Source organism: Carcharhinus amblyrhynchos, chromosome 14 (genome assembly GCF_965287045.1).
Source record: "Carcharhinus amblyrhynchos chromosome 14, sCarAmb.v2.hapA, whole genome shotgun sequence".
Lineage (NCBI taxonomy): Eukaryota > Metazoa > Chordata > Chondrichthyes > Carcharhiniformes > Carcharhinidae > Carcharhinus > Carcharhinus amblyrhynchos.
The window spans coordinates 30,683,720-30,706,060 of NC_137337.1; the positions used below are offsets into that span (position 1 = coordinate 30,683,720).

Consider the following 22,341-nt stretch of genomic DNA (forward strand, 5'->3'; position numbering starts at 1 on the left):
GAGGGAAGATTCCCCCATTTATTGTGGAGTGCTAAAATGACATGCCACATCTTTTTCAATTGCAGGCGAGGACATCACTTTCAAAGACTCTGATCAGTATCAATGGTATGATCCCAAACACTGGCACACAGCTTTATCAGTGAGTGACCTCGAAAATGAGAAATATCTGTTCACTTTGGATGAGGAAAGTGTCCCCTGCCAATATGATGATGTCATTTTCCGACCTGGGACGTCTTTTCGTGTGAACCTGGACAGTGATGTACAGATGATCAATGTTAAAACCATTTCAGTGATGAATAGGGTGAGTCCTCTTTTTCTTCAACTTCTTCCCAGAGTTTTGATCCTGTAACCATATCACCTGTATTTCCCAATTTAAAATATAGAATCATATAGTACAGAAGGAGGCCATTCGGCCCATGGAGTCTGCACCAACTACAATTCCACCCAGGCCTGACCCCCACAACTCCATGCATTTACCTTAGCTAGTCCCCCCGACACTAAGGGGCAATTTAGCATAACCAATTCATCTAATCCACACATCGTTGGGAGTGTGGGAGGAAACTGAAGCACCCAGAGGAAACCCACGTGGACACAGGGAGAATGTGCAACAGTGACCCACGCCAGAATCAAACCCGGGTCCTAGGCGTTGTGAGGCAGCAGTGCTAACCATTGTGCCGCCCAAAATATATGGGGAAAAAGGCACTGAAGTGGATGAACAGCCATGGTGTATTGAATGGCTTGCATCAAGCTCAATGGCCTACTGCTGCTTCTATGTTCCTTTATTTCTATGAAGGTCATGCTTTGTGGAAAGGTCAACTGAGAAAAAAGTGACAAGTTGGGTCAGGCCATTTTTCAGGGCTTAGGTATATCCACCTAAAATAGGCCTATTTTCAGATGCCTCAGGGTAATGGAGATGCATGAGCAGAGCAAGGTCAATGTTTTCTAAATATGTACATGGTCAAATCAATACCTGCCACTGAAAAGTAAATTATATATATTTTATTCCATTATTGGCCTCTCACTCGCTGTCCTCCTTACCCTTCTCGGGACTTAGTGGCACTGACAGGCTGATCTGTATGAATTTCTAGATCTTTAGCTGTTTGAAGAATTGATTTGTTGCAAAATAATGACAGTGACTCGTGTGTCTGCTCAGTTAAATGATGCGAGATTAAACATTTTTGTTTTATATAATAGAAATTCACCAGCAATGATGAGTTTACTGAGTACAAGTGGTCAAGTACTGGAAAGCTACAGTTCCAAGGAAATGGTTCAATCGCTGTGACTAACACCAAGTGTGATGATAAATCTGGCTGCAAATGTGGGAACTTTGGTGTAAGCATCAAGCTCAAATCAAATTTCTGTGCTAATTTTAGATTTGTCAAGCATGTATTTTCTAGACTTCCATTAAATCATTTAGTGTCAACATATAAACTTTCATAGAATCCAAACAAGACCACATCTCTGGATAATAAGTTGAACAGCTTTTGACTTCCATATATTTGTTGGCAATAGGGTAAGAAGTATTTATTTACATGCAGCTAGTTTACTTACACAATTATCCATCAATCATAATATTTCTGTCATTCTGGTTGCAAAGATTTACTCCTGTAAGTGCAATGTTACTCTCTATGAACCAGACTGTGACATTGTATGCCCTGGGTCAGCTATCAGCATGGCTCCCTTCCATTCTCTTCAGTGGATCCCTGAATCAGGATCCCCTCTATACTTGACCTCTTAGTCTAGGCAGCCAGTCCCGTGCAGTGCTGAACGAGCTCTGCACTGCTCAATGAGCTGTCATATGAAATGCTAATCTGTGTGCCTGATGTGGTGAATGTAAAAACTCTCAAGGGTCCATTCAAGGAAGAACAGGAAGCTCCCCCAGTATCATTAAAAATAGATTATCTGGTCATTTATTAATGAGGCTTTGCTGTTTGCAGTGGCTATACTGCATTACCTGAGCAACAAGAACTGAAACTCAACAGTAATTGATTATAAAATGCTTTGGGATATTCTGAAATTAACTAGGGTGCCACCATGCTTCCAGTAAATCCATTCAAAACATTTTATGATCTTGTAGTCTTCTGATAGCCAGGTAAATGAGCACTCCATTGGACAATGTGTCTTCGGCTATCAACTAAAACTGAAATTTATTACAACCAAAGGTTAAGCAGAAGCATAAAGTCCATTCAGCACTTTTCACCTGGTTACAATTTTCTCACGTATCTCCCTGAGCACAAAAGTAACAAAAAAGTTAAACTTTTGTCAATTCTGTCAATAAAAAATAAACCTAAATCACAGAATTCCGATGATCATCGTTGAGGGTCTGTGTGTGACGCAGGCTCTGGTACACTGGTTTGAGAGGAGCTAGGCAAAGCTGTGACATTTATCCTTCAGAGTCAGTAGTTCCTTGAATTGTCCATCAAATGAACCAAACCCACTTCCTCAGAAACTAGTCTCCAGTGGCTCAAAGGGACAAGATTTCACTCAACCAGATTCAGTAGAAACCAGAGTTAATTAACAGGAAGAGTTTCTCATGATGTCAGGCTACTTAATTTGAACATAAAATGTCTTATTATAATAAGGCCCACTGGTGTCACAGCAACTGTATTTGGCTGTGTTGACTTTGGCCCCAGTTTGCCTTACCATGTAAATTCTAGCCACACCTACAGCATGTGGATCCTGTCTCTCCCAGAGGTTTGCAAATGTTGACAGGCACATTTAAAGAGTCAGTCACTATTTCACAAGCCAACGTTAACGAAGTAAAGTTAAGGTTTATTTATTAGTGTCACAAGTAGGATTACATTTACACTGCAGTGAAGTTACTGTGAAAATCCCCTAGTTGCCAAACTCTGGCGCCTGTTCGGGTACACTAAGGGGCAATTTAGCATGATCAATGCACCTAACCAGCTTGTATTTCAGGCTGTGGGAGGATCCCAGAGGAAACCCACACAGACACAGGCGGAACATGCAAACTCTGCACAGGCAGTGAACTAAGCCAGGAATTGAACCCAGATCCCTGGCGCTGTGAGGGAGCAGTGCCAACCACTGTGTCACCGCACCACCCCAAAGGACAAAGAGAAAGCAAGAAAGCTGTGGATGCTGGTAATCTGAAAACGTAGAAAAAACAAACACTCGAAAGGTCAACCAGCATCTGCTGAGAGCAGACAAGTTGAATTTTCAGTTTTGACCTGGGGTCTACACCTGGAACACCAACTGCTCCTGATCTCTCCAACAGTAACAGGGTGGAACAAAGTCACTCTTGTCATGACTGCTAGTAAAACATTACAATTTGGAGGAAGGGTGTTAGATTTAGCTTCCTCAGCACACAGGAGACTGAGTAATTTGTACAGCACTGAGTAATAAATCATTCGGTTTACACCTCTGATCAAATTTCCCACTTGATTCATTTTAAGTGGAGGGACAAGAAGTACCTGAAAAGAGGTATAGACAGCAGCTGGAGGAGCTGTGTGGGGAAAGAAATATAAAGCTACTGCACAAGAACAGAGTATCACTCAACAAGAAATTGGGGATAATAGCCTACTAAATGATTCAGCACTTCTCTCTCCAGGGAAACCAGTCAGTTTGCCCTCCAGAACCTTCCACACCGCCAAAAAAATCAAAGGGGTGTGTTTCACACACTCATACAAAGAGGTGGGGCCTCAACACGAAAGCAAAGCCCGGCTGCTCAGAGATCGGGGCGCCATCTTTAAAGGGTCCCCTGATCATAACCCAAGTAAACCTGTTCTCCCCTCCCCTCAGCCCACCGTGAGCTCTCAAAGGCTCCTCTCCCAACCCCTGATTAGAGTCCGCACTTCTCTACCCCCCAGCCAATTCTCAGTCCCTTTCCCCCCACCCATCAGCCCTCCACCCCTCCCAAACAGACATTGCTGGCATTCCCAGCTCCTCTGTCCACCCTGGGCTGAATCCCACCCCCCCACCCCCCCAATGAGGCCCCCAATGGGGGCTGCCCCTTGGCACAGGTTGGCACTGTCAGGTTGGCATAGGCATGGTGTCAACATGCCAGTGCCAATCTGTGCCAAGGGGCAGTGCGGGGGGTATTGGCAGGGCACTGTCTGGATATGTCCCTCTCCCCACAGGAGTTATACTTCCCTTTGTGCCCCCGGGGAGACCCCCACGACAGGTTCACATCTGTGTAAATGGCGCCGATATGACATCACGTCAGCGCGGTGTCAATATGCAGCTGGTGGGTTAATAACATTTGGATGTATTCAAATTCATGTAAAACGGGTTCATGATATCCTGATGATCTTGCTAGTGAGGGGCTGGGAATATCTGAAATCTTGAACTTGCCAGCAAGATCTGGGATTTCTGGATTCTGAGCCTCTGCCAGCATTCACAGCGAGCATGGGCTCAAGGTCACCTCTCCTATACTTCTATAACTCATGTTTTATTTGCAGAATCACAGAAGGATTTGCTCTAATTTGCATCAAAGATCAGGAAGACTTTGCCCAGGGCTTCTTTGTACAAACCCATTGGAGCCTCAAGGACATTGCTGTAAAATATGTGGTGAGTGTTTCTCATGTTACACTTAATTTATCTTCAAATGTGATCTACTTTGATTTTGTTTAGATCTCTGACACACATTTAACTGATTTACGTGAATTCTGTGTTCATTAAGGTGAAGGATATTTGTATTACAAGAATGGGACATTTTTCAGTGCACAGCCTTCACCTGTCAGCCTTGGACAGTTACATTCTGAGTAAAATTACTATCTCTCAGCATATACTTAAGGAAAGCAACCAAGTGTGAATTACAATGATGACTTTTTATTTCCCACAACAGCCACCTGAGTAGACTACAAATTTAATGCCAAATTAGGAACAGCAGGAGGATTGGGCCCAAAATTAGTCTAAACTTGATGCTTGTTTGTCACTATAAACTCTTGAATAAAGACTAAAATCTAAAAAGCCCTTTCCCAGCATGGTTTTAGTAAATACCAATGATAAATTGAATACAACATACCAACAATGACAACAGATTAAGACTGTGGTCCATCCAGTTTATGTATCATAATTGTAAACTATCATGTTGAAACCTTGTATGTTACAATATATTTAGAGTCATAGAATCCCAACACTGCAGAAAGAGGCCATTCAGCCTATTGAAACTGCGCCAACAACATTCCCAACCAGGGTCTATCTCCATAACCCCATGTATTTACCTTGCTAATCCCCCTGACACTAAGGGGCAATTTAGCCAACCAATTCACCTAATCTGCACATCTTTTGAGGAAACCCATGCAAACATGGGGAGAACGCCACACACACAGTCATCTGAGGCTGGAATTGAAGTAATGATGTAGAGATGCCTTCCACACACCTGACGAAGGAACACCATATCCGAAAGCTTGTGGGATTCTTGCTGGAATTGAACCCAGGTCCCTGTGAGGTAGCAGAGCTAATCACTGCGCAACTGTGCCATCCACGCTGTCTGTCCTAGTCAAAGCTGCATCATCTCCCTCTTCTGGAAGAGGTGAAAAGTAGATAATAACCCAAACCAATATGGTAGGGAGAAAATCAAAAAAAAATCAACTTCAATCCATATAGGATATCAAAATTAATCTGCTTTCTCAAGTGATTGGTTCCTTCCTGTATGACCATATCCAATTTGTGCATTCAATTCAATGATTAGCATCCACACTGAAAGAAAAGAGTTCATTTTCGAAAAGGGTCGAAGCATATTCATGATTCTCGTATCTGATGTCCATGTCTAGTAAGGGCGTGAATGGACATTTAAATCAACATACCCAGTAAAGATTAGGGTCGGTATCCAAAATGAACAAAAACAAATGAACTTGCGCTCGTATAACATCTTCCACATTATCTCAAATGAAACTTAGAGATGGGCAATAAATGCTGGCCACCCAGCGATGCCCATGTCCTATGAATAAATATATTTAAAAAAGGCAATTTTTGAAGTTGTAAAGTTGGGAACAGCAGCAACAAATTAGTGCATGTCAAGTCCCACAAGAAGTAATGAGGTAAGTAACCAGCTGACTTTGTTTTATTCATATTGGTCGAGGGAGAAATATTGTTCAGGATATTAGTGACTTCCTGCTTTTTGACTAGAGTTATGACATCTTTTACCCAGGGCAGAAAGTTCTTAGTTTGACATCCCTTCCAAAGAATTGCATCTTCAAAAGTACAGCAATCGCTCAGTATTCATTGAGCAATCAGCCAAAATTATATATTCAAATCCTGGAGAGGGTTTCAATCAGGAAGTAAAAGTTTAAAGTTTACTTATTAGTCACAACTAGGCTTACATTGACACTGCAATTAAGTTATTGTAAAAATCCACACTAGTTGTCACACTCCGGTGCCTGTTCGGGTACACTGAGCGAGAATTTAACATGGCCAATCCACCTAACTAGCATGTCTTTCATTGTGGGAGGAAATCAGAGCACCTGGAGGAACCCCACACTGACACGGGTAGAACGTGCAACCTCTGCACAGACAGTGACCCTTCTGACTCAGAGGCAAGGTTCCTACCACTGAACCAAGGCTGCCAGTAAGGGGCAATTTATGTTCAGTGATTTCCATACAACACAATACACATAGAAACTTGGCAGGCCAGTGAATTTTAAGAATGTATTTACAGAACAACACTAATACCGATGTGAATTGGTTTTGCTTCCTAGTAATGCCATGATTCCTGTGTGAATATAATCTGAATCTGGAGGCTTGCCCAGAACTGACACTTCTGGGTGGATTCTTGCTTCTCTTCTCTCTGGAATCAATGGATTCCCCCAACTTGATTTGCACTACCCAAATTGAGTACCAGTGTCTTCAGACTGAAGTATAACAAGGAGCTAGTGAGTGCAAGTCTAAAATCACTGTTAACATAATGTGTAAACTATTATGTTGTCTCTGCAGGAGGCAGCTATATTATCACAAACCAATTACAGGTTAAGTGATATAATTATGTAATTCTGCAGGATTGACTTTTTCAGAAGGCTAAATCAGTAACAAATTATTGTTGTCATCTTGGATTCTAGGTGCTATTATTTATTTAGAATATGGTCCGGCGTTCGATCTGGAATCATACCGGGCGCAACTCACTGACTCATTTCTTGGCTTGGTATGTTGTCTCCAATTCTCACAGTATTTCATTTCTTCTTCATAAAGAAATAGAACTAGTCAGGAATCATTAAGTAATCTTCTAACTTTAGTTTTTGTTCTGCTGCCTTTCTCTCAACCCTATGCAGCAGCCGTAACAACAAGGGTTCATACATCAATATTCATTATTATTACAGAACCATGTTTTACAATATTCCATTTGTCCCAGATTGTTTTAAGTATCAAGGTTATTATTTCCTTGTAGGTGCCCAATGAAGTTTAACTCTTAAGGCCAGGTAATCTTCTTTCCTGTCCTGAAAGCACCCTTCCCCAGACACTATTGTCCCAAGTGCTTTTCTTTACATGTAAGTTTGAGTAATAGATATCTGTTGGAACAATGGAACAAATGGCAGTCAAGTCTGATTCTACCCTCACTCAATATTCACACAACAAGCAGGGGAGGAAATTATGGCTGATGTTCCTCTCCCTGGTCTAGCGGCATCTATATTAATTATAATTCTTCTACCACTGCTTCAGCACAGACTAAGATTCAAACCTGGACCTTCCTTATCCTTGTCGGTCAATGACACACCAGCTAGCATCTTTAACCACAAAGGGACTAGTATTTTATGGTCAGCTTTGAAGCAAGGTCATTCAAAGCCAGCTGCACTGAGCGTTATGCGTGATGAGAAATTTAATGCTGTGAAATTGGATGGTTTAATGTGTGTTTTCAGTGTTGAGCTGCAGTGACATCCTCAAGTTATCCATGCGGCACTGAGGAATTCTCACAGACAGACAGTCAGAAAATGTAAAAATCAACAATCAAATTACTTTTGCTTTACATAGTGCAACATAAGGATTAAAGCATACACATGGGTGAAGATAAACACTGAAATACTCAGAATAAACTTTTAAAAAGATTATTTTTAAAATGGCTGAAAAATTTTGACATTAATTTAACATGTGCTAAATCATAGAATCCTACAGAGCAGCAGGAGGCCATTTTGCCCATCGAGTCTGCACCCACTCTCTGATAGAGCATTTTACTCAGACTCACATTCCACTTTATCTCCGTAGCCCCAGGTATTTTTCCTGCTAATTCCTCTAGCCTACACATCTTGGGACACAAAGGGGCAATTTAGCATGGCCAATCCGTGTAATCTGCACATCTTTGAAGTGTGGGAGCAAACCAGAGCACCCAAAGGAAACCCACACAGACACAGGTAGAATGTGCAACTTCCACACAGGCAGTCACCCAAGGCAGGAATTGAATCTGCATCCCTGGTGCTGTGAGGCAGCAGTGCTAACCACTGTCCTGCCCTGACGTTATGTCCTGGTTCAGAAGGCAAATGATGCCAAACGCTGATAATGCACAAAAATTTCATGCTTTCCCTGCTATGCTACTTGGATACTCTGAGATTCCACCCTAATGGCTGTAAGCTGCTATAAAGATATTGGGTGGAATTTTTACTGCCCCTCATGGTGAGGGATTTTCCAGTCCTGCCAAAGCCTATGGACATTTGAATGTCTCATTGCATTTTCCAGTCCTGCCGCAATGGAATGGTAAAATTCCACCCATTGTCCTGGACTTTCTTCTGAAGTAGATATCTCTCCAATAGGATTCTAGAGCCTGACTGGTTTCTAATGTTTAGCTTGTGAATTGCTGGTGACAAGCAGTATGGTAAATATTGTAAATCTCCTAATGGCAACTGAACTGTTCTTAGCCTACGGAACTCCTCCAAACCAGTTGGCATTGTGATTGTGGATTAACATTTAAACATGGCCATAAATAAAAAGAAAGTCGGAAAAATGGTGGTCATAATTCTTTAGAATGCTGGGCTTACAGGGATATATGTTTAGAGCTGAAACTGCAAAGAGAGGATCAATTTGTGTTTCATCAAATGCTCATTTTGATATCATGACTATGAGTAGAAATGGATTTGTTTCCACTAATGCTCGTCCTCAGCTGCTCTCTGTGGTAGGTCTGTACATCTTACAAAATGATAACGTTGCTTAGAATAGAATCCCTACAGTGCAGAAGAGGCCATTCAGCCCATCAAGTCTATATTCACTCTCTGACAGAGCATCTTAGCCAGGTCCTCTCTCCCACCCTATCTCCTTAACCCCCACACATTGGCTAATCTATCTAACCTACACATCTTGGGACACGATGGGGTAATTTACCATGGTCAGTCCACCCAACCTGCATACCTTTGAACTTCCTGAATATTTCAATGTTTGTCTGTTAGTCAGTGTGGCTGAAGGTTTATTTTCACTTTACCAGACGAAATATAAAGGTGTACAGATGTCGGTGACAAAAGTTTCCAAAAAACAGTCTTCAAAGAAAATCATCCCAATTGATGCCGTTCCCTGTATTCAGATTGTTTTAATTGATAAGGTTGAGTTAGCACCGGGAACACTTGCAGCTGCACTGGCACAGGAGATTATGGAGGATATCACTTCCCAAGGTAACGATATTTGTTTTGATGTAATTGATAAAATCATACCAGTGAGCCCTATCATCTAAGCAGGTGGTTCAAGACAATGAATGTACTGTTTAAGATCTGGATTGGATATTTGTACCTTTCTGATAACAAACTGTCAAAATAAAACAGAAAATGCTGGGAATATTAAGCTGGTGGTGGGTGGGGAGGAGGGGCTGGGGGTGGGGGAGAAGGGTGGTGGGTGGGTTGTGGTAGTCAGAGGTGGGGAGGAGGGCTGATGGGGGAGCTGAAGGCAGAGAGGAGGGCTGGTGGTTGGGATGAGGAGGAGGGCTGGTGAGGGACTGGGGTGGGGAGGAGGGCTGGTAGTAGGGGGGGGTTGAGTGGTGGGGAGAAGGGTTGGTGGGGGTGTGGGGTGACAGTGGGGAGGAGAGCTGGTGGTGGGGGTGGGGAAAAGGACTGATGGTGGGGGTGGGGCAGAGGGCTGGTGGGAGACGTCCGTTTTCGAGACTCCAGAGACAGTGTTGGATGAATATGAGTGCCAAGATTGGCTGGTATTAGGATTGAACCCATTAGCTGAGTTATGATTTCTCTGCATCATTTTCCATGCCTCTCTTACTCCCCTCCATCCCCCCGTGTCTCTCCATGTCTCCTGTATCCTCCAACCCCCATGTCCTTCTATGTCTCCTGTTGCTCCATTTGCCTTTTCCCTCCATGTCTCCTGTATCCTCCTTGCCCCATGTGCCTCTATGTCTCCTGTATCCTCTATCCCTGATGTCCCTCCATCTCTCCTGTACTCCTGTATCTTCCATCCCCCATGCCCCTCTATGTCTCCTGTTCCTCCATCCTGCCTTTTTCCTCCATGTCTCCTGCACCCTCCATTCCGCCGTGTCCCCTGTATCCTTCGTAGTCACCATGTAGTTTTCAGGAGTCATGTGATTGCGATGGGAATACTTTGAAGTGGACTTTGAAAACAAAACCGCTAAAAATCTAGTTAAAGTGTTGCTCATTGCTACCCATTCACACAGAAAACATCTTCAGTGTGTAGTAAGCAAAGACAGATATGGAATGTAAAGATGCATTCACTCATCCTGACCTTGGGAGAGAACATTAAACCTTCTGCGGTTTTACATCCAGATCTTTGAAGCTAGTTTGCTGGCATTTGTCACAGTGGCTATCTGCTACCATTGTCTTCATGGTGTCTGTCTGGAGGAGTTTGTGAGGGAGTGGGACCCCTCTCCTCCTCTACACCTCCTGTACTGAGACCTCCAGAATGGCAGCAGAAAACATTGGAGCACATTTCCTAGTCTGTTGTACCATTTACACTCCTCTTCCTACTCAGAGGCCCTTCTTGAATCAGCTCCAAAATCCTCCCCAGCCAGAATACGCCTCATATTTAAGAGGTGAAAGCTGCCTTTAAATAGTCCGGGCTACCTTTAAATGGTACCAGCCTCACCTGAGCTCAGTTGCCTTGCTGAAGTTTGGAGCCATTCAGCAGCATGCTCAGTACTGTATAGCACATCATTTAAATCAAGGCTTGTGTGCTTTGTAACGAGTATGAGGTGGTGATGCTGACATTGGACTGAGGTGGGCACAGTAAGAAGTCTCACAACACCAGGTTAAAGTCCAGTCTAGCTCCTCTCTAGACATGTCCACCACTCATTGTCCTTGAACCCTCTTTCTGCCATTGGACACCTTGACGGTGCTGAGTATGTGGCACACAGAGCCAATAAACATGGAAATGTCAATACATAAAGATCAAGAGAAGGAGCAACGCTCTGAAAGCTCGTGATTCCAAATAAACCTGTTGGACTTTGACCTGGTGTTGTGAGACTTCTTACTGTTACGAACAAACACAGATTAATTGCACATTGTTACCCCCACCTGCCTAATCTAACATCCTCCTTTTTCTTTTAACTAGCCTGAATACTTCATGCCTTCAGGAAAGATTTTTTTTATTCTTCTGAATCATTGCTGTTTACAAAAAAGATTGTAAAATCCCAAAGTGTTACTGGAGCTCATAGTTAAAAAAAGGGAACACTATATTTGGAGCACAATAGCGTTTTGAGCTAATAGCCTTCAGCTATCTGCCTGTGTTCTGTTTGATTCTAGGCCACGTGTTTGGAATCACAAATGCTTGGCTGGAGAAAAGCGAAGAGCAGGATGGAGGAAACATGAATGCAGGATGGGTTGTCGGGATTGTGGCTGGTGTTCTCATCGCCGTGCTGTTAATTGGAAAGCTCACTTGCCTCATTGTTTCAGGAAGAATTAGGTGAAATTAAATTTCTTAAGGGATTAGCAGACATTTCAGTTTGAATCCAGAAAGAAAAATATGGTAAGAAGGAATGCAGATGGATGGACCGCAAAAGTTGCAAAGAATTCTGATAATTATCACCATCTTTGGGGTAATATGTAAACCCCCTATCCGTGTGAGCCAATCAGAGGTGGCCAAACCAGCAGGAAAAGTCAGGGATCTGTATTGGTGTTTTGTTGTTCCACAGAACAGTGGCACAGTGGTTAGCACTGCTGCCTCACAGTGCCAGGAACCTGGGTTCAATTCTCAGCTTGGATCACTGTCTGTGTGGAGTTTGCACATTCTCCCCATGTCTGTGTGGGTTTCCTCCAGGTACTCTGGTTTCCTCCCGCAGTCCAAAGATGTGCAAGTGAAGTGGATTGGCCATGGGAGATGTGTGGGGTCAGGGTGGGGCCTGGGTTAGTTACTCTGCCAGCGACTCAATGGGCTGAATGGCCTCTCCTACACAGTAGGAATTCTGTGATTTCTGTTGAGAGTCAATTATATATATTTGTTTAAACAGTGATTCCTAATGGTACCACAGGGGAGAGTAGGTTCTGTGTGTATCCCTGAATTAAGATGGTTATAGATGCTCAGTGGGAGATGTGAAAATTCAGCTTGTACAATTAATCCATGCTAGCTCCTCTTTAGATGGGTCCACCACTCATTGTCCATGAATTCTTCTTCTGCCATTGGACCCCTTGATGGTGCTAAGTGTGTTGGCATGCAGAGCCAATAAATATGGAAACGTCAAAACATAAGGGTCTTAATCAGGATTATTTTCAATCTCTTTGTTTATAGGACAAGGTTTAAAAGTGCTGATTTGCTTTAGCAATAGGATCTATTCTGTCCAGTGCTTCTCCTGTATCTAGTAATGATACTTAAATTGGAAGCAATGCACAGAAAGAATCTTTTCAAATTTGAATCAGAGAGCGTGTTGGATATACCCAGGATCTGGGGATGAGTCACTCTGCAGCTTAATAGGGTGCAGCCTGCGTTGTTTAAATGGTGCTGCAACTATTTTTGAACAATTTATACAAATGACTTAAGCATTTAAAAAATTAGATTGATGTTAAATAGAGGATCTAAAAAAAATTGAAAAGTTGGGCAGATCAAACCAGAAAAGTAACTCTGAAATTTAATAGGGTTTCAGTATGGTGGCTGGTAACTCATGGAGTGGTGGTAGTGGTGGTGGTGGTGGGGGGTGGGGAGAGAGGAGGAGGAGGAGGAGGAGACAGGTGGTGGTAAAGGGGTGAAACAGTTCCCACCACAAAGTTATTTCATATCTTTTTTTCAGTGGCATGATTGCACAGTGATTAGCATTGCTGCCATACAGCTCCAGGGACCCAGATTCGATTCCTGGCTTGGGTCACTGTCTGTCTGGAGTTTGCACGTTCTCCCCGTGTCTGCATGGGTTTCCTCCGGGTGCTCCAGTTTCCTCCCACAGTCTGAATGATGTGTTGGTTAGGTGAATTGGTCATGATAAATTCTCCCCCGGTGGACCCGAACAAGTGCCGGAGTGTGGCGACTGGGGGATTTTCACAGTAACTTTATTGCAGTGTTAATGTAAGCCTACTTGCGACTAAAAAACAAACTTTAAACTTTTAATTTCTCAGTTGTACTCCCCACTATTCTAACTTGTGAGGTTTAGATGCTGGGTAACACAGGAGGGGAACTGTTTTATTTTTGATTATTATTTCACTTGTGGTAGGTTTCAGACTTTTTCGAGTTCTTGTTGAGAATTTTCTTTTCCCTTGTGGGTAGTGTGTGGTCAGTGCTTCTTATACAGCTCGATTCTCGGGACAGTGATTGTAAGTGCACCAATATCCCCTGACTACAGCAGCTGTGACATGTTTGGCTGAGGAACAGAGTGCAGTAGAATGATCGAACCTCTGCTCCCGCAGATGTCCTGTTGCCACCTTTGGTGGGGAGTGGGGAGGTGGGGTGGTCAGGTTTGTTGGCCAACAAAGCTACACGTTGACTGGGCCCACCATCAGGTGCAGCTGGGGAAGCCCAGTTTTAAAAAAATCTTCCAGTGTTAAACATCCAACATTTTTAACCTATGATTGTCAGAGGTTGTGCAAGTCTGGTACAACCAGCGCATAAAAAAGCCCCAGTTTGCAGCAACTTGTGTTTTTTATCAGTCTCTTCCATCGACAGAGCCAACATTCCATCAGCTGTCATCATTTTTAGAAGATATATGCAATTTGACGATGAAGAAACAACTGAACGAGGGATCGGCAATCCTGTGTTTGATTCATCTGTACATCTGTCGCCTGTAAGTCATTAAAAATTATCCTTTCCCTTTTAGCAACAACAGTAAATAATGAGGGTTATTCGAATAATGTCCAAAACATGAAGCAATTGAGCTCTGAAAGGTCGCAGTTTGTGCTATGCAGACAGATCCTTTGTACATTTGTTTGAAGCTGCTTTCTAAAATAGGGAGTTTTCTCAGAATGTGAGGCAGGAGGCCACACCTAGTAACCAGCACAGCAAGGATCCCGCCCGTCAGCTAACTAGATCAAAGGGTGGGTGTAGTAGTAAATGAGTGTGGTCGGGGGAGGGAGGAGGGAAGGCCAGGGCAATTAATACCTCAGACATCCCTGCGGCAAAGGGACAAGCAGCGTTGCCGCTCTTCTTGACTAAATCTTTTTCTAAAAAAAGAATCTTGTACCTTCATGGACTCGCAGCTGCTTGCTGCTGGGTTTCCCCGCATGTCTACACTGGGCACTGAACTCACAAACGTCTAATCTTCAAACTTTCTCACCTGTGTATCATTCAGGTGGGGGCCAGAGATCACTGCAAACCCACAACAGCTTCCAACCCACCCACTCCCACTCAGTAACTGCCACTCCGAAACGTACTCTTCAGAATTTACCGGTGGCACAGTGGTTAGCATTGCTGCCTCACAGGCCTGGGTTTGATTCCCAGCTAGAGTCACTGCCTGTGCAGAGTCTGCATGTTCTCCCTGTGAAAAGTCTGACAACACCAGGTTTTAGTCCAACCTATTTATTTGATAATATACTCACTAGCTTTCGGGGTTACCCCCTTCGTCAGGTGAATGGAGAGTTCTGGCCTCAGACAGAGCATATAAAGCACAGACAGTTTAGAGATTACTGATTAAAATGCGAATCCTTACACCTAACCTGCTGTTCAAGACCTGAAGTGGCTGATAATGTGAGTGGAAGGAGCACTGAGCACAGTTTAAAGAGATGTGTATTGTCTCCAGACAGTACAGTAAGTGAGGTTTTGCAAACCCAGGCAAGTGCACTCACATTATCAGCCACTTCAGGTCTTGAACAGCAGGTTAGGTGTAAGGATTCGCATTTTAATCAGTAATCTCTAAACTGTCTGTGCTTTATATGCTCTGTCGGAGGCCAGAACTCTCCATTCACCTGACGAAGGGGGTAACCCCGAAAGCTAGTGAGTATATTATCAAATAAATAGGTTGGACTAAAACCTGGTGTTGTCAGACTTTTTACTGTGTTTACGCCAGTCCAACGCCGGCATACCCACATCATGTTCTCCCTGTGTCCATGGGTTTCCTCCGGGTGCTCCAGTTTCAAAGAACAAAGAACAACCCAGCACGGGAAACAGGCCCTTCGGCCCACCGAGCTCGCGCCGCCGCATCACCCTACACCTATTCTACCCTGCGTGTCTACGAATAGAACCCCTGACTTAGCCAGATTCAGGGGAGAATAGTGTCAATTTGGTAAAACCAGTCAGCCTAAGAGCACATCTTTGGGGTGTGGGAGGAAACCGGAGCGCCCGGAGGAAACCCACGCAACCACAGGGAGAATGCACAAACTCCCACAGACACAGGCCCAAATTCATGTATCTACACAGCTAGCAGTGCTAGTCACCGAGCTGTTGCGGCGCCCGTCTACCGGTCCAGGATCAAGCACACACACCGACACGAAGTACTAGGCCACTCCTGGAACCTCCAAGAGTAGCCCATGCACGACCCACCGTGTGCATGCCCCTCGTTTGACAACGAGGTGGACCTCCACCTGCGGAATAAAAGACAAAAACGTTAATCACAAGCCTGCCTTTCTGGTCTCTCCCGAGGTTCTAACCCTTATTTAATAACCCCTACCATAACCCTCCATCCTCGTTTCACTCATGTGCCTATCTAACTGAACCTTAAACGAGTCCAACGTTCCCGCCTCCACCACCCTACTCGGTAGCGCGTTCCATACCCCCACAACTCTCTGCGTAAAGAACCTTCCTCTCATATCCAAATTATATCTCTCCCCCCTCACCCTTAAATCATGTCCTCTTGTATTTGTTACCAATCTAGGGAGCAGTCTCTCACTATTGACTCTGTCTATTCCCTTCAGTATCTTATATACCTCTATCATATCCCCCCTCAATCTCCGTCTTTCCAAGGAGAACAGTCCCAGTTTCTCCAACCTTTCCTCGTACCCCAGCCCCTCCATGCCAGGCAACATCCTGGTAAACCTCCTCTGCACCCTTTCCAGAGCCTCCACGTCCTTCCGGTAGTAAGGTGACCAGAACTGGACGCAGTACTCCAAATGCGGTCTAACCAACGTTCTATACAACTGAAGCATTAGACGGAAGCTTTTAAACTCTATCCCCCTTCCTATAAAGGCTAGCATTCCATAAGCCTTCCTGACAACATCCTCCACTTGTGTTGCAACCTTCATGGATTTGTGAACCTGCACTCCCAGGTCCCTCCTGTGTTTCTATACTCCTAATTTGTCTACCTTTAATCACATAGCTCCTCTCTACATTATTCCTTCCAAAATGCATCACCTCGCATTTGTCAGGATTAAATTCCATCTGCCACCTATCTGCCCACTGCACCAACCTATCTATATCCTGTTGTATCACCTCACAATCCACTTCGGTACCCGCCAACCCTGCCATCTTGGTGTCAGCAGCAAACTTGCTGATCACACCACCTACGCTCTCTTCCAAGTCATTTATGTATACTACAAAGAGGAGAGGTCCCAGTACTGAGCCCTGCGGCACACCACTGGTCACTGGCCTCCAGCCGGACAAAGTCCCCTCCACTACTACCCTCTGTCTCCTATTACCCAGCCAGTTCTCAATCCACCTAGCTACCTGACCTCGTATCCCATGCGCCTTAACCTTTTCTACCAGCCTACCATGAGGCTTTCCTCTCTCAATCTAAAAGGCATGCTGGTTAGATGCATTGGCCACGCTAAATTCTCCCTCAATGTACCAGAACTGGCGCCTGAGTGTGGCAACTAGGGGATTTTCACAGTAACTTCATTGCAGTGTTAATGTAAGCCAACTTGTGACAATAATAAATGACCTTAAACTTAAGAAAACTAGAAATAATCTAGTTTTTCTTCTTTTTCACCACCACAAAATTAGTGAATATTTACAAAATTAAATATCTGACTAAATTAAATCAGTAAAAAGTCTGACAACACCAGGTTTTAGTCCAACCTATTTATTTGATAATATACTCGCAAGCTTTCGGGTTAGCCCCTTCGTCAGGTCGGGGCTAACCCGAAAGCTTGCGAGTATATTATCAAATAAATAGGTTGGACTAAAACCTGGTGTTGTCTGACTTTTTACTGTGTTTACACCAGTCCAACGCCGGCATACCCACATCATAAATTAAATCATGCAGTCCATTGACTCTGCTCCCTCATTTAATATAATCATTGCTGATCTCCTGCCTCAGATCCTCCATAATTCTTCGATTCCTCACAACAGGCCAAAAATCTGTCTGCCTCGGCCTTATTCAGTAATGAGGCGTTGACAGCATTTTGGGGTAGAGAATTCTAAAGATTCACAATTCCTTGAGTGAAGAAACTTCCCCTCATCCGAATCCTAAATGATGGGCCCCTTATCCTGAGAGTGTGCCCCGTGTTCTATATTTCCCAGCGAAGAAAAACACCCTTTCAGCCTTTACCCTGACACACTCCTTCAAAATCTAGGGGGTTTTAATGAGATGAGTTCTCATATTTCAAAACTCTAGAGAGTAATGCCAAATTTATTTAGCCTGTCATCACAGGACCTTTCAATACATGGACCAATCCGCCTTTACTGTGTCTCCTCCAAGGCAAGGATGTAGATATAGACACCAAACAGCGCACAGTACTTCAGGTGTGGTCTCTCCAAAGCTCAATCCCTTTGCAATAAAGGTCAGAACCAAAATGCAACTGTATACACTCCAAGTCAAAGGTGTGGCTCTGGGCACCTACATGGGTCCCAGTTAGGCTTGTCTCTTTATGGGTTGTGTGGAGCATTCCCTGTTCCAGTCCTACTCTGGCCCCTCCCACAACTCCATTATCGGAACATCAAAGACTATTTCAGTGCCTCTTCCTGCTCTTGCCTGGACTTGGAAAACTTTATCAATTTTGCTTCCAATTTCCACAGCTCTATCACCTTCACACTTTTCTTCCCTTCCTCGACTTCTCTGTCTCCATTTCTGATCATAAACTGCCCGCTAGTATCCATAATAAGCCCACTGACTCCCACAACTACCTTAACTACAGCTCTTCACACCCCACATCCTGTAAGGACTCCATCCTATTCTCTCAGTTCCTTCACTTCTGCTGCATCTGTTCTGATGATGCCACTTACCAAAATACCGCTGCCAATATGTCTTCTTTCTTCCTCAATCATTGTTTCCCACCCACTTGGTTGACAGGGCTCTCGACCGTGTCCAACCCATTCCCCAGACTGATGCCCTCAGCCCCCCCTCCCCTCCATCCCAGAACCAGGATAGGTCCCCATGGTCCTCATTTTTCACTCCATCAGTCTCTGCATTCAAAGGATTGTCTTTCACCATTTCCGCCAACTCCTGCATTATGCCACCACTCAACACATCTTCCCCTCACCTCTCCCCCAACGGCATTCCACAGGGACTGTTCTCTCTGGGACACCCTGACCCACTCCTCCATCATATGCAATACCTCACCCCCTGCCTGTGGCACCTTCCCATGCAATTGTAGAAGGTGTAACACCTGCCCCCTTACCTCCTCTCTGCTCATCATTGCAGGTCCTAAATACCCCTTTCAGGTGAAGCAGCGATACACGTGCACCTCCTTCAAATTGATCTATTGCATTCGCTGCTCCCAATGCAGTCTACTGCACATTGGAGGCACCAAACCCAGACTGGGTGACCACTTTGCTGAATAGTTTCGGTCTGTTCACAAGCAGGACCCAAACCTTCCTGTCGCTTACCACTTCAACAAACCACCCTGTTCTGTCCATGAATTCATCTTTGGCCCTTTGCAATATTCTAGCGAACCCCAATGCAAACTGGAGGAACAGCACCTCGCCTTCCAATTGCGCACTTTACATCCTTCTGGACTGAAAATTGAATTCAACAACTTCAGAGGATGAAATCTCTCCTCCACCTTCACCCCATTTCCATTTATTTTATTCCATTTCATTTCATTTCATTCATCCATTTTATCATCTGTCTTTCTTATTTCCACTTTTTTACTCCATTCCCAGCTCTCCTTCTGTACTCCCTCGCCCCACTTTCGGAGCAACTGCCCCATTACTCAGGCAGTCCCTTAACCATCTTAACCTCTGTTCTGCCACTCACGCATTCTGATCACTCAATGGGCACTTTTTGCACCTTCTCAGCCTCATTTACATTCCCTTTATAAAATTCCAGCACCAACCCCCACCTGCCCACCACCGTAGTATAAATCTCTGCCAATTCTCTTTGCTCTTAGCTCTGACGAAGGGTCATCTAGATTCATAACATTGGCTCCTGCTGTCTAACCTGCTCAGATTTTCCAGCATTTTCTGGTTTTGTTGCGACGGGATCCTACCTGTTGTTGTCTCTCCCCCTGTTCTCTGCCAAAGACTCCAGCACAGTGCAAGATCAGAGGAGCTCAGTCTGCTCTGTATTTAACCTGCATTATGAGATAAACTCAATTGACACTGGCTTTTCATTTTGTTAATGTGGAAGACTACATGAATAAGTTCTGAAACCAGCTGAACAAAAGTAAGTAGAAGGTAACCCCAATAACCTGTGACAAGGTCAAAAGTACAATCTGTAATCATCTGAGACAGATTCTGTACCATTGTTAAAAAGAGACTTGTCAAAGTTTAATCAGGAGCCAACATGTATGTGGATATCTGGATTCAGACTAACCTCTATTTCTCTTGTAGGATTCTAATGGCCTCTACTCTGGAGAAAATTCAATAGGCACTGTCACAGATCAGTCTGGGACCAATTTTGTTAATCCATCCTTCGAACAGGATTTCAACGACAGACATCGTTAAAACTTGTATGTTCAGTTTTAATACTCTGAAAACCAGTTGAACTTGCATGAAGTAATTTGCCCCTTCACAGACAAATCACAGGAAGAAAAATTGCTTGTTAATCACCATTGTAGAGAAATAGTTATTCATTTCATTTTCAAACCTGGCCGAATTAAAGTTTTCTCAGACAGCACTGAGGGCAGTCTGTAAATTCAGTGGCTACATAAAGGTGTGTTCTTTTCAATAGATTTTGAATATGTGATAACGTATGCTTTTACTTTTCAATCTACAGATGTTATTCAGCTAAGCAACTGTCTTTTACAAACCAAATCTTCCCAGTGCCAAGAAAATAATTTTGTGAATGTGCAGCATGTCATTTCCTTGCTGCCTGTTACACAATATTCTCTTCCTGTCTTACTCACCAATGCGCTTAATTAAATTTTACACTGAATTAAGAGAAAAATAATTAGAGTGAAAGAGAATGGGGAGGGCAAAATTCATAACCAGAATGAGGTACTAACTGAAAAGACAAAGAAATGAAAGAACAGCAAAAGAGATGAAAGAATTTTTTTTGATAGGTAGCGAAACTGGGTTAACACTTCATTTATCCTCCAATCTCTATAATGAATCCTCCGCATCTGAACCTGGATTATCAGGATTAAGTGCCAGCTAGCAGAATTTAATACTTGAGCTGGTCAGACTTGGTCCATATGCAGCTTCTGATATGATTGAATTGCCAACCTAACAGAGACAGACTATTCCCTTTTACAGAGAACATCAAACTTTTATAACCCAATCGCTGTCTCTTATCAATCCAGGCTAATTTTCAGGCTATGCAGTGTGGGTCTTACTTTGAACCATGAACAGACCACTCAGCTTTGCCTTCGTAATGCCTGATTATTTGCTGTATATGTTATCAAACGTGGACAACTACCTGACATATAAAACCCTGAAACAAGTAGATAGGAGATCATAAACGGATACCAGTGCACAGTCACTGGCCAATGGTCAGAGAGGTGGATCTGTACAGATAACAAGGTAATTATTTTATGACTTGTCCTATGTTTGTCCTTTGTGTTGTTTCTTTTCGGTATAGTATAAACAATGGGCAGGATTTCCTATCTACACTCACCCCTAAACTGGCAAAACCCCGCCCGAGGTCAACATGGTCTGTCTGCCTCCCAAAGTTTGTGGGTGGGACAGGAAAACTCCCCCCATTATTTGGAACTGATGTTTTCAGGAAATCATTAAAATAAAATCATGGTTAATATCTAATAAGAGCTTTTGTAAAAGATATTTTCCCTTCCATGAGTCATTTTATAAGTTCGTGATCCTGTTTTTAAACACTACTGACAGAAGATTGTAAAAGTTCCAGATATGGCTGGAATTCTCCGACCTCATCCATGGCTGGGATTCTTCAGTCCCGCTGCCGTGACTGGAGTTTTGGCTGGGCACCAATTTCTCCAGTCTTGCTGGGCAGTGATGGCAGGGTGAACAAAATCGGAGCATTCCAGCCTCTATCTTTGCTCAGTTAAAAACTGTAACTGCTGTACACCACCATCTTCATGTTAAAAAGCTCCCAACCCCCATTCCATTAGACACAGTCATCACATAAGCCGTAAGATTCATAGCTGGTGACTTGTGTATTAAACACTGCCATTCTGCTGAAGTGGTGTCTAGAGTTAGTGAGTCCCATCCTCTTTAAATGCTTTTCAATATAAACCATTTACTTTGAGGGAAAATTCTCAATAAACATGTGGATCAAAGTGTTCCTGTTTTGAAATGTTGGCCTTGACAACTTTCTTGTGAAACTTGGCAGGTAATTTTAGTCCCACCAAAATACTTTTGAGTCAAAATTCTCTCTTGGATCTTAGAGCAATATAGGAATTTAACATCTCCCACAAACTTCAACATTAATGAGATGGCAAATGTACATAGGTTTATAGGCCACAGGATAAGCAAGACAACTGTTGTTACATAATACTATTCTGGCATTGGAGGATTTTCTTCTATTCACTCGTGGGACACGGGCGCTGCTGGCTGGCCTGCATTTATTGTCCACCCCTAATTGCCCTTGGAGGCAGTTGAAAGTCTACCACATTGCTGTGGTCCTGGAGTCACGTGGGCCAGATCAGGTAAGGATGGCAGATTTCCTTCCCTAAAGGACATTAGTGAACCAGATGGGTTTTCCTGACAATTGGCAATGGTCTCATGGTCATCATCTTTTTTCAAAATTCAAATTCTGCCATCTGCTGTGGCAGGATTCAAACCCGGGTTGTCAGAACATTAGCTGAATTAATAGTC

At 43.6% G+C, this 22,341-nt stretch overlaps 1 protein-coding gene across 1 annotated transcript in view; it reads left to right on the forward strand.

Annotated features, from left to right (window-relative positions):
• amn (amnion associated transmembrane protein) overlaps positions 1–21,937 on the forward strand; it is a 36,117-nt gene extending 14,180 nt beyond the window's left edge. The window contains exons 5-12 of the mRNA XM_080202546.1: positions 66–301; positions 1,195–1,332; positions 4,419–4,527; positions 7,017–7,099; positions 9,362–9,545; positions 11,631–11,790; positions 13,972–14,089; positions 19,945–21,937. Of these exons, the coding sequence (XP_080058672.1) occupies positions 66–301; positions 1,195–1,332; positions 4,419–4,527; positions 7,017–7,099; positions 9,362–9,545; positions 11,631–11,790; positions 13,972–14,089; positions 19,945–20,058 (1,142 nt within the window). The 3' untranslated portion in view covers positions 20,059–21,937. The remainder of the gene's footprint in view (positions 1–65; positions 302–1,194; positions 1,333–4,418; positions 4,528–7,016; positions 7,100–9,361; positions 9,546–11,630; positions 11,791–13,971; positions 14,090–19,944) is intronic.
• Positions 21,938–22,341: the final 404 nt, after the last annotated feature.